This window comes from Leptonotus elevatus, chromosome 3 (assembly GCF_054856555.1).
Source record: "Leptonotus elevatus isolate MCC_2025b chromosome 3, RoL_Lele_1.0, whole genome shotgun sequence".
NCBI classification, from domain to species: domain Eukaryota; kingdom Metazoa; phylum Chordata; class Actinopteri; order Syngnathiformes; family Syngnathidae; genus Leptonotus; species Leptonotus elevatus.
The window spans coordinates 15,270,537-15,285,298 of record NC_141241.1 but is presented as its reverse complement, the minus strand read 5'-3'; the positions used below and the strand labels follow the sequence as shown (position 1 = coordinate 15,285,298).

Genomic DNA, 14,762 nt, shown 5'->3' with positions numbered 1-14,762 from the left:
ACTCACACATTCACACTGTGATGGCAGTAAGCTACTTAAGTAGCCACAGCTGCCCTGGGGCAGGCTGACGGTAGCGTGGCTGCCGGGGTGCGCCTACGGCCTCTCTGACCACCACGAAAATCATTCGCACCTTCTCCGGGTGGGACGCGAACCCGCGCTGCCAGCAAGCGATGCCTCGCCGCCCAGAGCCCATTTACACTCCTTTAAACAATGCCTTTTCTTTTTATGCCGCTTTTTCGTCCTGCATGTTTGTTGACTCGGAAGTCACATTTAATCTCGAGAGGTTTAGCGAGACTTCCCGTCACATTCATGAATGAACTCGGCTCGTGTGCGGTGTGTTGATTGTGCCGTGTGGCTACACACCGTGGCTTTTTCTCCTCATGTGTGGTGTCTGTCAGAGTTCGGAAGTCGGACGACAGTTTAAAAATCTTGCCGTGTGAACCAGGCTTAAGTTGTGGCACAGGTGGTATAATGCGGTGTTGCTGAATTTGATTGAGGTGCAGGCTGACAGATTCTACACTTTGGGCATGTCTGGTGGATGTCATAAATATAAGAACAGCGTGCATGGAACCCTCTCAATCATTGTAGAAATCAATTCACTGGGCATGAAAATAGGGCCCACGGTATCTACCCACGAGGTGTGTACATGCACTCCCAAGCTTTAGTAACATGAGCCTGTAAAGAGATTAATCACTCTCCATGTCTTGTTGTTATTTAATCGGCTTTGACATGCAGCGCTGTGATCATTTTTATTCTTATCCTCACATTGTATTCCTTTTTAATCACAGGTCAGACAAATGATCAGACTGGATCAAGTCACACCCAATATTCACTTGCCAGTGTCCTTTCCTGCATGTGCTGAAAGAGCAGTTGATATAAAAGGTTTTTGTTTTGTAATCGCTCTAAACACCTGTTACACAGTGAGATTCGAAAGGGGGATTATGTTAATCTTTTGTTTAGACAATCCATAGCCATTAACAGTCTCCTCTATCATTGCCATTTGTTCTCCTCCATTTTGCAGCATCACTTTGTTTCCTGTCTCTGAAATAGTAAGTAGCTCAAGAACTTTCCTAACTTGGTGCCTGAAAGCTATAAATTAAGATTTAATAGCACAACCATCTGTCCCTTTTTAGGAAAGTATAATAAATTGTTAGCTGTGCCAAGGATTTAAGTGATCAGGACTTTGCTAAAAAGGCAGGCAGATTCTTGCCTCCCAGCCCAGACATTCTCTGGCTGGTAGGCCAGTGGTACAGGACTCATAGCAGGTCATGCCACGCCTTGGCCCCGCCATACTGATCCGAGAGGCTAAACGCATCAGTCGGGAATGTCCGCACCCCAACAGCTGTGGGAGAATCTGACTCATCCAGCTCACTGTGCCCATCATCCTCATGTCCTCACAAATGCCATTTTCCATCAAGCATGCAGCACAGTTCGGTATCTCATTTGAAGGTGTCAAGATTTAAAAAAAAAAATGTTGTACTACTTTTTGGCACCCAACATCAGAGTACCTATCAACCACAGCAATTTGTGTCAGTGGCACTTAAAGTCCGGAGTGAGACAAACTGGTCAACAGAGAATCATCACATCAATAGAAAAGAGCCCTGCTCAAGGGCTGTCGATCAATTTTCTACACCGAGCAGCAATAGCAGTGACAAGCTGTGCAGTCAAACGCAGTGGAGATGGGCATGAGTTGCAAACAAACTTTCAAATATCCTAATAAGACTTTCACTTCACCTGTATTTAGAATCCATTTGCTGAACTGGGAATTGTAAATATCCCCCAATGTTAACCTTTATTTACTATGTTAAGTTCCTTCAGTCGAAATCATTGGTGGGTTACTCTGAGCTATAACCTTCCTAGAAACGAGGCAGAGTAGCACACTCATCCTTTCTCCCTCTGTCCACTCCACTCTTATCCACCTGCCAATTGAGTGTGGCTTTACTATCAGTGAGAGCGCCCACTGGCATCAAGGAGACAAGTCAGAACCAATCATTCTTTCTCGGGTCACTTTTTATCGACTCTCCTGCCGCCTGATGTATCGCATGTTGTCTGATGTGTTCTGTCTGTCGCGCCACCTCTCCTCAGTCCTCCCTCTCAGTGTCCTCCATCAGAGTACAGCTCCTCGGCTTCTTTTTTTACGATAACGTGGCCGGCGCAATCAAACCTAACGTGCTGTCAGACATTCAACGCAACATAAACTAAAGACAGGAAAAATGATTGCAATCGGAAGCGCAGTCCTTATCTCAAGATGAATGAATTGCTTTGAGCCTATAATCCAACCTTGATGCATTTATGAGCGTCTGTGGTTGACTCAGTAGCCTTGCAGTGGTAAATCAGCACATGCGCCGCGTACTGTGCATTCTCACGATGGCAGTCCGGTGAGCCAAGCGATAATGGACATTGAGGAGTAGATTACATGGTGCTGTATTACAGTATTGATATTCTACTACCACAAACATGTCATTGATTAGAAAAGCAGAGTATGTGATTACTGCATGTTAAAGTAGGCCATTGGGAAATAATAAAGATGTAGCCTTGAGAAATCTTTAACCACTGGATGTTATGTCTAGGACATAAAAAAAAAAGGTGTACTGTACAACAATATCTTTACTATCACTTGATCTCTATGACATTTTAGAAGCATTAAGTAAACTCAAGCCATAAAGAACACTGGCAAGTTGAAAAAAGGAAGTAGATAAGCAAGTAATATAAACAGTCTCAGCTCAGCCACCCTTGGTAGTATTACAACAACCTCAACATTTACATTCTACAGCAACCCCAAATCATAAACAATTTGCTACAATGTACTTCTGAGGGGAATATTTTTTAACAAGTAAAAGGGTGAAAACACTTTTGTATTTCAAGGGGTGGTCTTCAAGGTTAAAAAGGAGTGGTGCCTTGAGATGCAAGAGACCACACATGAGTTTTCCCAAGATAGAAGCCATCGTTATTTTTTTTCTCCCTTTGACTTGCAAGTAAAACATTTGAGATTTTGCCTGAAAGTCTTCTAGTTTAATGCTAAAATATAAAGGGAAGTGCCACAGACGAGCTAACAAATTGGATCTGAGTGGTGGTGTTATAAGAGTTTAAGCAATAGGTATTTAAAAATAACAATACTCACAGGTAGGCAAGGGCCAATATTAAATTCTGACAGCACGATAACCATAAACAAAAATATTGCAGTATCACGGTATTAAAATGACAGCTTTAAAACCTTTTTGGAAATATTTGGGTAAGTAAAAACATTATTTTTTACCCTCACTTTGCTCCATCGCCACTCCTCTATACACAACTCACCCCCCCTTTCCCTCTATTCGCCAAGAAGAAGGGAAAAAAATGTGAATTGGAGGCTATTAACTTTATTTTATTACTATGTTTTATAAAAATACAATATTATAAAACACATTACATTGGCTGGCACAAATTAATAGCAATCCCATTCATTTCAATGTGGAAAAATAATTTCAGATATGAATATTTTGAGCATGGTCAAATAATTAAAGTCCAATCTCAAGGGACGACTGTATACATTGTTCTGTCGGAACTGTGTAGTGCGATGCAATTATCTTTTTGATTCTCATGTGGCTGCTCGTCACAATGAATAAAAAGAAATGATTGATTAAATAAATAAAATGCATAAAAAGAATCCTTCATGAGCTCAGCTTCCATTTCATTTTGAGTGTAAAGCGTTGTGACTTAAATGGAAAGTGACCATCACCTGTGCCATCCCTAATTCCTCTCTTATGATTAAAGCTAATGCTACACCAACGAAGAGTCAGCATGCTTGCAGAGAGAAACAGACATTTGCCTTGTGTAAAATGGAACATTTTCCAAATTGGTTATTTACAGCAAACTGGCCACGTCTAGAACATTTGCACTCTTTGTGGTTGAGTAGTTTCCCCATCTGGGTTTTTGTCATGCTTTAGTGGCCAGTGCTTTCAACAAGGCAATAAAACAATCATTTTTTACTTCTTTTTTCAATACTGGTGACTGTTGGGAATATAATTGAAGGCAAGCATAAACTCCACTTGAGAAAATGTGACAGTTCAAAACTCCCACTTGTGAGTTACTCCCACAAATGTGACTGTCCACAAATGTAAATTTAAGTCTCTGTACAATTCATGTAAAATTTGGACTATACGCCGCAAAATGTTCCCTTCTGCGGCTTGAACAATAGGTTTGTAGTTTAATTTTTTTCAGACAAGTATTTTTCCAGTAAAGAGAAAATTATCTTACCTTGACGACAGTTTTGAGTCGACTGAAACTGACAGCTGAAACTGTCAGCAAGGTAAGAGAATACTCTCTTACTGGAACAAATATTTCTTTAAAAAAAAAAAAAAAACTTAAACCAATTTTCTTTTTTAAATCCACACACACAAACAAAAACAAGATGGTCGCCATAGCACTATAGCTTGAAAAAGAATTGAAGACGCAATGTATTTTGTTATGGCACAATTTTTTGTTTTACTTTATGTTTTCGCACTTGTGTTAATTTTCTACAGTAAGGTTGCCAGTTCTCTCTCTCTCTCTCTCTCTCTCTTTCTCTTTCTCTTACTCTCATTGTAATATCTGTTTCATTAAGGAAGCATTATAACGCCACCACATATGCTATTCGTTAGCCAGTCTATGGAATTTCTAATTAATTGTTAGAATTTAGCTAACAGATTTTTCAAAGCAAAGCAATAGCTCAACAATAGAAATCTCGAAAATAACTCAAAAGTCGGGTCACTCACATATCAAGGCACTGTAATAATTTTTTTTTTTTATGGAATTATCTATCTGTGATTTCTGAAGTTGCTCTCAATTTGTTATGTTGAGCATAATAGCTTCTGACCACTTAATAAACTCAGGTAGTCTGTATTTGGAGGACCAACTTTAACATGAAGAGGGAGGGAATTGCTTATACTATACTTTAACCTTTGGTTAAAAAATAGTTTTATATCAGCTGAAATTTAATAGCAAGAATTGTGCTAATCTAAGCATGAGGACGTAAAAGCGCGAATTCAAAGGAATGAGTAAGTCTTTTCTTGAAACGCAAGTCTAAAGAAGAAAAGCATGATCAAACAAGTTTGTCTGTGCAGAACAGATCAGACAGGAACAAGGTAGAAGAAGAGAACTTGTCAGCAATGTGTTTTTCATGTTTTCACTTGAACTACATTGTGAAAATAATAGCTAAATTTAGTGAATATAGAGTATAGTATGTATTAATAGCTGTGTGCGAAACAATTTCATTTTCGCTGGAAAATTGGAGTTAGCAGGGAAAAGTTGCAGCGATAAAATAAATAATAATAATAAACAAAATGGATATACAGTGTCTGTATTGTTGATGATTTAGTAGTGTCTTGTATGAAAATGTTCTGCAATTAGCAGAAAACAAACCCATTTTTTCCTCGCATGGAAAATGATGTTTTTGTTAGAGAATGTGAAAAATAATGTGGCCTTACCACTTTTTTATGTATGGCAAAATGTAGTCAGTTTCATGACTAAATTAAGCAATTTCAGCACAGCATGTCTACCGATAGCCGACTTACTATTTCAGGGGATCATATCTCTGCTGGCTTGTGCTATTCACTTGGCACAAGTGCCCATTATCCTGAAAAACTGTCTCCTTCGAACAGTATCGTCGGTGTGTGTGTCTCTGTGGTGATTGTAAAAACGACACGAGTGTGCAGTTGAAAAACGTCCACAGCACTGAATGAGTTAACAACAATGAATTTGTTTCACATTTGCATGACCATTATTGATTGAAATATGAACAAATCAGCATCGACATCAAAATTAATACATTTTGACGTTTTATACTATATCTACTGTACATACTGTAATTTCCAAACAAAGGAGAGCCTACATTTTGCCGTGAGTTTGTTTATTCTACTATTTTAGGATACTTTTACTTTGCAGGTGAGCATACTGCGTTAACGAGCAGAAGTGAGCATTAATGTTACTGCCACGTCTGCAATCATGATTCATTATGTTTTGTAATTGTGTGTCATTGTGATTTATATTGCTAATAGATGACCGCATATGTGAATGCGCAGACAGATCGCATTGCATCAACGTTGAACTCTTTTTCACAGTTTTAGTTCCGGTGACTGATTTTAGGCTTTTGGTGTGGGGACATGCACACACCTATACACACATGCAGGCCAGTATACACATGCACACAGTGAGGCGGATGATTTATAGCCAGCCGTGTCTAATGGATTGCTTTGGCACTTGAGAAATTATGAAAAGAAATTAATTAGCCTTTAGTGACCCTATGTCCATCTCGCTCTCGCTCTCTCTCTCTCTCTCTCTCTCTCTCTCTCTCTCTCTCTCTCTCTCTCTCTCTCTCTCTCTCTCTCTCTCTCTCTCTCTCTCTCTCTCTCCCTCTCACTCAAACATAAACACACATACACACATTGACCCAGACGCTAAAGTGCTCACTTTGGAGGTAATTACACACTAAATAGGCTAACTGCTATGAATTTGTCTTTGTTGAATTCCACGAAAATACTTGTTCGTTGTCATGTCGTTATTCTACCCTGCTGACATGTTGCATTGACCTCGGATGAGTAATGAATCATCAAATATTTCTTATTTAATATTCAGGGATACACAACTAATGATGTTATTTACATAGCTTAATCATTTGTGTCAGCAGTCGATTGAAACAAGCACGTGATTTGTTGTTATTTAGGGAGACATTGTTGAGCACCTAATTAATATCACATCAATATAGATTTGTGCATAGTGTTTTAAACGGTTTGATCAACTAAACTAAATTAACCAAATTAGTCATTACTTTGACAGCCAACTACAAAACAATTTACAATCCAACAAACAGGCTTAACAGCTGATGTAAATATTTGAGATAATCATGACAAAATAGATTATTGCTGCAGATCCTGAATGAAAGTAAACACTAATAAACCAAAATATAACATTTCAACTAGAGAAGTAGCTCATTCTCCCTCAGAGAGCGTTTTTGTGAATTCATGTTATTTTCTGTTTTACCTCAGGCTGAATTCACTGAAAGAAGATGTTGTTCCCGCTAAAAGGTGTAATGATTTTCCCTTTTTTTTCTTTTTCTTTTTTCTTTTTTTTTTTGTGTTTGCATCATTTTAACAAAACATTCTACAGAAGTCAGGCATTGGATACACTTCTGTTTCTTATTGATGAAGATCCAGATTTTTCATCACTGCCTAGATAAAAAATGTTTACTTCTACATTGAGGCCCTGGACCTCCAAACTACATGAAAATACATCCTGTCCTTAATTTGTTTTGCAGTGGGTAATATCGTTTGAAATGCAAGTTATTGCCAACTATAAGTCTGGAGTACAACATTATCATTATGAAAACATTATCAATTTGTAATTCATGACATGAGGTGGGTAGTAACGCGCTAGATTTATTCCAGATTTATGCTCGGCCTCACTTATATTTACTTTACATGCGATGAACAAAACAGCTTGTCACATGTGTCTGTCTACAAAAGTACATATTTCAACCTGCAACAATTCCACTTCAAAGTTGTGTTGTTTCATGCATGTAAACAAAGAAAGTTAAATTGTAAATGGATTTGCCTCCATTTATGTTACTTAAAAAAAATGTATTTTATATATATATATTGCTTTCAGTTATAGTTATATTGTTTGGCGAAATCTGAATCCACACGTGTCTTTTTCTTTTTTAATTTGATGAATTTACTTACTTACTTTTTCTTTTTGTACTTCTACACTAGCCACTCAGCGACAGGAGGGAATCTATCACTATTTCTGCACCGTTTTAATGAGCGCCATCCTAGTTGGAACAGAACCCGTGCATAGACTTCCATCTCAGACAGCATGACACGGTCTTTATGTTGGCATGTGCACAGCTTCACCACAAGCTCTCATTATGAATAATTTTGTGGCTGTCCGTCTCCCGAGCATAGGAAGCCATCTGGTGTGAGACAGACAAGTGCCACTGTGAGTAGAGAACATAATTAAAGTCCAATGCAAAATGGGTTTAGATGCACATGAGCGCAACAAGGACGTTTCTAACATAAAAGCGCAAGTGTAATTGTGACGGCATGCCCTTCTTATTCCAACATTAAGCATGACATCTTGGTTGTCCTCCACTGAGAGTCTAAATCCCTGAACTACCCATGAGCAGATGGCACAGACTGAGAGTGTGTTACTTTCTCAAAATGTTGAAGCAACCTGGAAAAATAACACAATTTGGCCAATTTACTGTTGGAGCATGTGTTGTCATTTGGATGTGCGCTGATAGGATACTTTGGCATTTGTCCGATGTCTGCCTGGTTTAGTTTATCGTGATGAACATCCTTCCATGATCTACTGTCTATCCTGGTCAAAATCAAGGTAAAGCTGGAGCTTATCCCACTTGACTGTGTAAGAGGCCGGATACACACCGAACTGGTCACCTGTCAATCATAGGATGGAAACATACAAACAACCGTTCATGCTGAGAAGTACTGATTGCTTGCCTTTCCTCAGACTTACTGTATAAAGTTCTTTGTTTGCATTATAATGCCACCCATTTCTGTTCATATATTCCAGATTTACTTTTGTCTCCTGGCTATTTCACTGAAATTAATCATGCTGAGCTCCTTTGTCAACGTCCTGTTCCTGTTTTGTTTGCTTTCTGATTCATGCCACATTGAAGCCAATTCTTATTCATAAAAATCTAGCCTTTGTGCCACAATGTGAAGTATAGCAAATATTTTAAAAGCTGCATGTTTTTGTATGACTTATGTTGTTTTGTCATAAAGCTGCAGAGGCCTTTTTGAGCACCCATCTAATGTTTCCTTGGCTGTAAAAAGGTTATTGCAGGCATGTACACTACAGGAGCCCGGTATCACTGAATATGTAAAATTTTGAGCCAATCCGATTTATGATGTTGAGCTTAAACCCGAAAAGACATTCAAAAAGGAGTGAGGAGTTGAACTGATGAGTAATGGAGATGATGAAAGGTGGGTCTGAATTAGAAGAAAGCACCACGGTTGAATGAAAGGACAATGAGAGTCAGCAGGGTAGCGACGTGAGGGATTATTAGCAGCAATGTGCAGGCATTAGGAGGGAATGCTGAAGTGTGACACGCCACAGTGTATTCTCACTCAGGCTTTGTGTCACTTTTCTCTCTGCCTCGTAGCTTCCCTCATCACACATGGAGGTGATGCGTTCGCTTGGCGGTACAATATATATGGATTTTTCACCTTGGATACTGCAGCAGAACAAATCCACTGCCCTTTTTTCCTCTCGACTGGCGATCATGAACACTGTAATCTTTCCAGATGAAGTGATTGGACGCTGTAACTGCAGCATGTTGACATCCTGGGAGCATAACGCGTAGTTTTGACAAATACTTTACTAACCCGTCCCCCCCCCTCTCCTCTTTGTCTCCATTTTCCAGCACCGAGCTTGACTTGGATGACAGCTACGAGGACTACTATGACAGGTACTGGCAGGAAGCAGGACACACACCTGTCTGAAAGTGTGTGTGCGTGTGTGTGCTTAACATCCCTGATTTGTTTTGCTATGTCCGTTAATCAGGGCTGGACAGGTCATCTGGCATACAGGGCAAATGCCCGGTGGGCCGGTGTCTTTTGAGGTCAATGCTGTGCTATGTTCCGCCCCACCACGCGGCTGGAGGTGGGGTGGGCGCGGGTGCCCTTGTCGCTCCGCTGTCCGGCCCCTCTCCGGCACCGATGCCTGGTTACGGGGGTCCCCGGGGTTTGGGGGGCTGGCGGGGGTGGGGTCGGGGGGTCTCTGGGGGTTTGGGGGCCTGGGACTTGGCCGATTGCTTATAGCCTATTGGTACTGTTTGTTAATTTATTCCATGTTAGCACAAAACATTTTGCAGTGTAGCATTGAGTTTGAAAGACTGCGGCTCAGAGTGACTTTGTATTATTGGTCCAAGACTGAAATTGCTCAGGGACCTTCATATATCCCCCAGGCTTACACGCACAAACACACACACTGATGCTCTGTTGCTTTGTGTATTAACTGTCATGCTTTCCTCAATGCTGTTTTCCTTGCTCTGCATTTTCCTGCCTTTGCTCAGGGGGGCAACACTTGCCACTGATTTTCAATTTGTTTTAACACAGTTCATGATTACCCCATGCTGCTGGGTAGCATAAGTGACAGCTGAATGTGTGTGTATGCTTTTGTATCTACTGTGTATGCACATTTTTACATGCAAGCTCTGCAGGAACTGCGTGCGTTTGCATTCGTGCACTAGCGTTTCTTATTAGTGCACATCAGTGTGTGATACAGACTGACGTAACTGTTATTGTCCAGTTACTTTCACCTTGTGCAAACATGAAGGAAAAGTTCAGACACAAAGATAACTGCTCGAGTTGACAAAGCTTCTTTCCACGGGGGTCTAAACCATGGAGACAAACAAACACACGTACACACACTTTGCTGTAATCCTCTCTCATCTTCTGAGCTTCCATTTTCTGGGATGACACTTCAGAGCCGGCGTAACAACACATTGTCTGTGTGCCCCTGCAAACTGCCCTGAGGGACTTTAACTCCCATGAGCCATTTGGTTCCTATGTGTCCCCACGCGGACAATACTCAAAGCTGCTAATCTCACAAATTTTTGGCACCCTAATACACTTCATCCCGATGTGACACAGTGAAGCGTGTCTACGTGTGCGAGTGTGTGTGCGAGCGTGCGCCGCTGATGAGCACAGTTTGTCTGAGCGCTCGGCTCAGCAGAGAGGCTTCAGAGGACATCAGAGTGGAAGACCAAAGAAAAACACTTCTCGGAGCTGTGACTGACTGACTGGCTAACAGCTCAATCAGTAAACCTGCATTAAGTGCTCGCTGTCGACAGCTTGCCTCCCTCTTGTTGTTGGCTTTGCTCAAAGTATTTGCAAACGACTCACACAATTCAGTTCTTTTCACATACTATGCAGGCAAAAGTTTTGGGACGAACCTCTAAAGTATGAAATTATGAATCGATCAAAGATCCCTGAATTTGAATTCTTCCTAATTCATTATGACATTTTGGACAAGGAAAACCCTTTTTAGTTTGTGAGTCATCATCAGTGACCTCTGACCTCACAAATGCAGCCTAAACCTAAAAGAAAGATTATGTACCAGTAAGAAAGAAAATTATAGTTTAGGTCTACATGATAGTGTAAATACCATAGCACGTCAGAAATGGTTTTCAGGCTTTATCACCATAAATCATCTTAAATGTGCAGTTATGAATGTACAGCATCTTCATATTGTTATTTCTATTTTTGCTCCCTGTAAGAGTAATGGTCATGCGTGCCTATATTTTTGTCCTCCTTTATAGTTATGCCAAATTAAAATAAAATGCCATTTTCACATTTAAGAAATATTCCGAGGGTAGTGTATTTCCACATGTATTTTTTAAAGGGACAGCAACATGAAAAATCTACTTTTTGGAGCTTTTAGCCATGTTAAAATGTAATTCCTCACCAAAAACATCATCAAAGTGGTGTTTTCCTCCATTCGCCCCTCTATGAGAAATTCATGGTCATTCTGCTCTCCAAGCACCAGCCCCTTCCAACCTAAGAAAACGAGCTGTTGGAACTTTTTGACTTCATTGGGTGCGGCCCCACCCCCGCACCGCCTCTGTGGACTAAACGCATGCCCACTTTCTCTGAGACCTCCATGGGATAGTGACAAAAGTTGCCTTTATCAGTAAACATTCGACCCGATTCAAAGCAATCAATTATCCTTCACATTTGCAATGCCAAAGTGCAATGACAATTAGCCATCTTAAAATCCCAGTAAGGGTTCTGGCTGACACTTGTGTAAACTACAAGTAAAACTTCTTGCGCTGTTGAACCTAACTGAGCAAATGGTGTAGTGGTTAGCCTGCTCGCCATGTAAGCAATAGGGCTTCAGTTTGCGACCCACTCTGGATTGTCTTTTTTTCCTTTTCTTTCTTTCTTCCCTCTTCTCCCCTCCTCCTCCCGTCCACTACGATTTCTTGCGGCAAGGAGACCTTTTGTTTCAAATGTTTATTGAAGAATTGAACATCCATCCAATTTCCACGTGTAAAGAAGACACGGGGAGAGGCAGGGTTTTACTGAACCGGGCGTTTTAAGATTTAATTATTATATGCTTATAGTTAACTGTGGAAGGGCTTACAATTCCGTGATGTAATCCCTTTAAATATATTTTCTATTTATTCACAACAATTATGCATGGTTTAAAAAACTTGCTTTTTGTATTTTCAAACTAGAGACAGTGACTGCGTTTACATGCAGTCAATATTTGGATTAAGGTCAGAATTACGGTTTCTGAAACAATCGAGGTAACATGTTTGTTTACATGCGTCGCGGACTGAGTTACTCTCGTTTATGTCATTATGCGGACAACGTCATTACGTAAATAACATCATTTCCGCTTTTAACTTATTACGTTCAATAAAAAACATTATGTTTATGTCACTGACCACTCTAAATAAAGTAGTCGGTTTCCTCCTCGCTCCAGAAGTGTGGTCATGTTTGTTTATAGGCACAAACTGTGGCGTGTTCGTTGTAGAAAAACGGAATAACGTCAAAATGCAGAAGATAAATCAATGTATTCAAGGAAGGCTCCTTTAGCAAGTGACGGTGCTGCGCATACAAATCGTTACTACAAAGACGAAATCAAATAAGCGAAGAAGAAGACAAAAAAGAAAATAGCAAGCATGCGCACAGCGAAAAACAATGCCCCGTTCAATCAAGGCATTCCGAATGCGTTTATATGAGCAAGAAATCCGGTTAGGAAATAGGCCTGAGAGGGTGTCAGTGGCACCCCGTGCCTGGTGTTAAGCTATTGATTGGCCATGTCAGGACCAATTACATTCAGTGACATATAGAGACATGTAGCCCTCCACAAGGATAGACCAATTCCAGTGCAAGAATTATTAAACAGATGAAAAGTAGCCAAAAAAATAGCATAGAAAGACACATAAATAGAAATTAAAATGTGTTTTGCTATTCTTTCCATTTTATTTTAATTGCATGTCTGACATTTTAAGGACTTGTATAACTGATTTCTGCAATAATCTTTCTGGTTCTTGTTCTTGTGCTATTTTCAAATCATATTTTTAATCGCAAACAATTCATAACAAAATGTCATATCGCTTTTCTTCTTGCGCTCAATATTTTTCATCTCATCTCTTGTAATCACTCAAATCCAACACCAGTGGTAAATCAAGTATGTATTGTTATTGTGGTTGCTGCTCCTGGCATTGTTTCGTTTCTGTCTTTTATTTCTCTATATTCAACTGTATGAAAAATGTTTTATTTTGCCCCTAAAGTTTGATCGACATGGAGGTTTAAAGATTTTTGAAGGTCCTGCATCTTCTTTCTAGCACAATTATAACCTGCTAAGATTGTCAGCATCTCGGTGTATACACCAAATGATCTGCCGTTGTAGAGTACAAAGAGTCAGGTTCATTTGATTTGATCTCTGTTTGCACTCTAGGGTGTATGACTACCAGCGTGTCCCAGCATCCCTTTCTCCCCTGCCTTCAATGGGACCGAGTCTACCCAAACGATCCCGCTCTTCTTCCTACTCCTCCAAGCACAGACGTAGTCGAGACAGAACCCACTCCAAAAGCTCTAGAGCCCACTCCACTAGTTCCACCACAGCCAAGTGTGAGTAGCATGGATGTATTCCAGATCAAATTGGACAACATACTGAGAGGAATTGCAGATATCTCATATTTTGAACAGATGTGAGATCTTGACAGCTATGGCTTTGCCGTTTTTGTAAGCATATCATTCGCCCATTCCCATTGACATTGGAACGGCATTGCAAAAATGCTGCCTGTCCCCACCTGCAGTCACAGTGCTCTCACATGTATATGCTTTGGAAACTGATCAAGCTTTACCCGTATTGACTTCAGATGTTTTCATCAGTAGTGATAGTAGCAGGCCTTCCGCTGCGTGGTTTGTCAAGAACAGATCCTGCACTACTCGTTGCAGCAGTGTGACAGCCATGAAGCTTTTCTAACTGCAGTCGGGGACAGAAAAACTTCTTGCCAGGTGGCACTTTTTCAAAGCTGCTCCAATGTCAATTGCTGTGCCATGGGCAAAGGAATGATATACTTACAAAAACGTGGCAAAGGCTGAGGCGCGACGTTTCTCAAAAAGATACCTGAAATGAAATGCAAAAAAAAAACTAAAAACTTGTGTATAGTGACTTTTGGGACACCCGGTATAAATTATTAAATTAATACTATTTCTGGGAGAGAGGGAAAAAATGCAGTCCAGTACACATTTACATAAATGTCTAATATACATTTAAATTGTATTCTCCTGGAAAAATGGCTGCCCCCTTAGATGGATTTTGCTGCTTAATTCATATTCCACAAACACAATATTAATCAGTAAGTTTAATGTAAAGGAAAAAAATTGGGGTTGACTTCCCCTTTAAGTGTTGATTGATTTAAATGTTAACTGCCAATACCTCCTAAGAAGATCGTAGCATCTATAAATATAAACATATAACACCATAAGTCTTAGCATTATCTGCTTTTCAAAATAAGGCTTAGAGACAGTAATAATCAATTAACCTGTAAATGAAGTGTCTAGTGGTTGTACTGTTTTTGTAAATGTGGTTAACATTTCGGTTGCTTCCTCTGTCCCTGCAGTGGACATGGAAGAGTTGCAGGTGATTAAAAAGGAGCTGACTCTGATAAAGACACAGATCGATGGGCTGCTTGACAGTCTTGACAGGATGGACACACACACGAGTGACCATAAAGGTGAGGCTCTCATTCGAAAAGACGGCGGTGG

At 40.1% G+C, this 14,762-nt stretch overlaps 1 protein-coding gene across 2 annotated transcripts in view; it reads left to right on the top strand.

Annotated features, from left to right (window-relative positions):
- The window catches only part of LOC147177079 (heterogeneous nuclear ribonucleoprotein C), a 44,132-nt gene that overhangs the window by 25,034 nt on the left and 4,336 nt on the right, over window positions 1-14,762 (top strand). Inside the window, exons 3-5 of one of the 2 annotated variants that reach the window (XM_086070490.1) lie at window positions 9,398-9,442; window positions 13,447-13,619; window positions 14,618-14,731. In XM_086070490.1, coding sequence (XP_085926616.1) covers window positions 9,398-9,442; window positions 13,447-13,619; window positions 14,618-14,731 — 332 coding nt within the window. The remainder of the gene's footprint in view (window positions 1-9,397; window positions 9,443-13,446; window positions 13,620-14,617; window positions 14,732-14,762) is intronic. The other variant, XM_086070491.1, reaches the window with a different exon arrangement.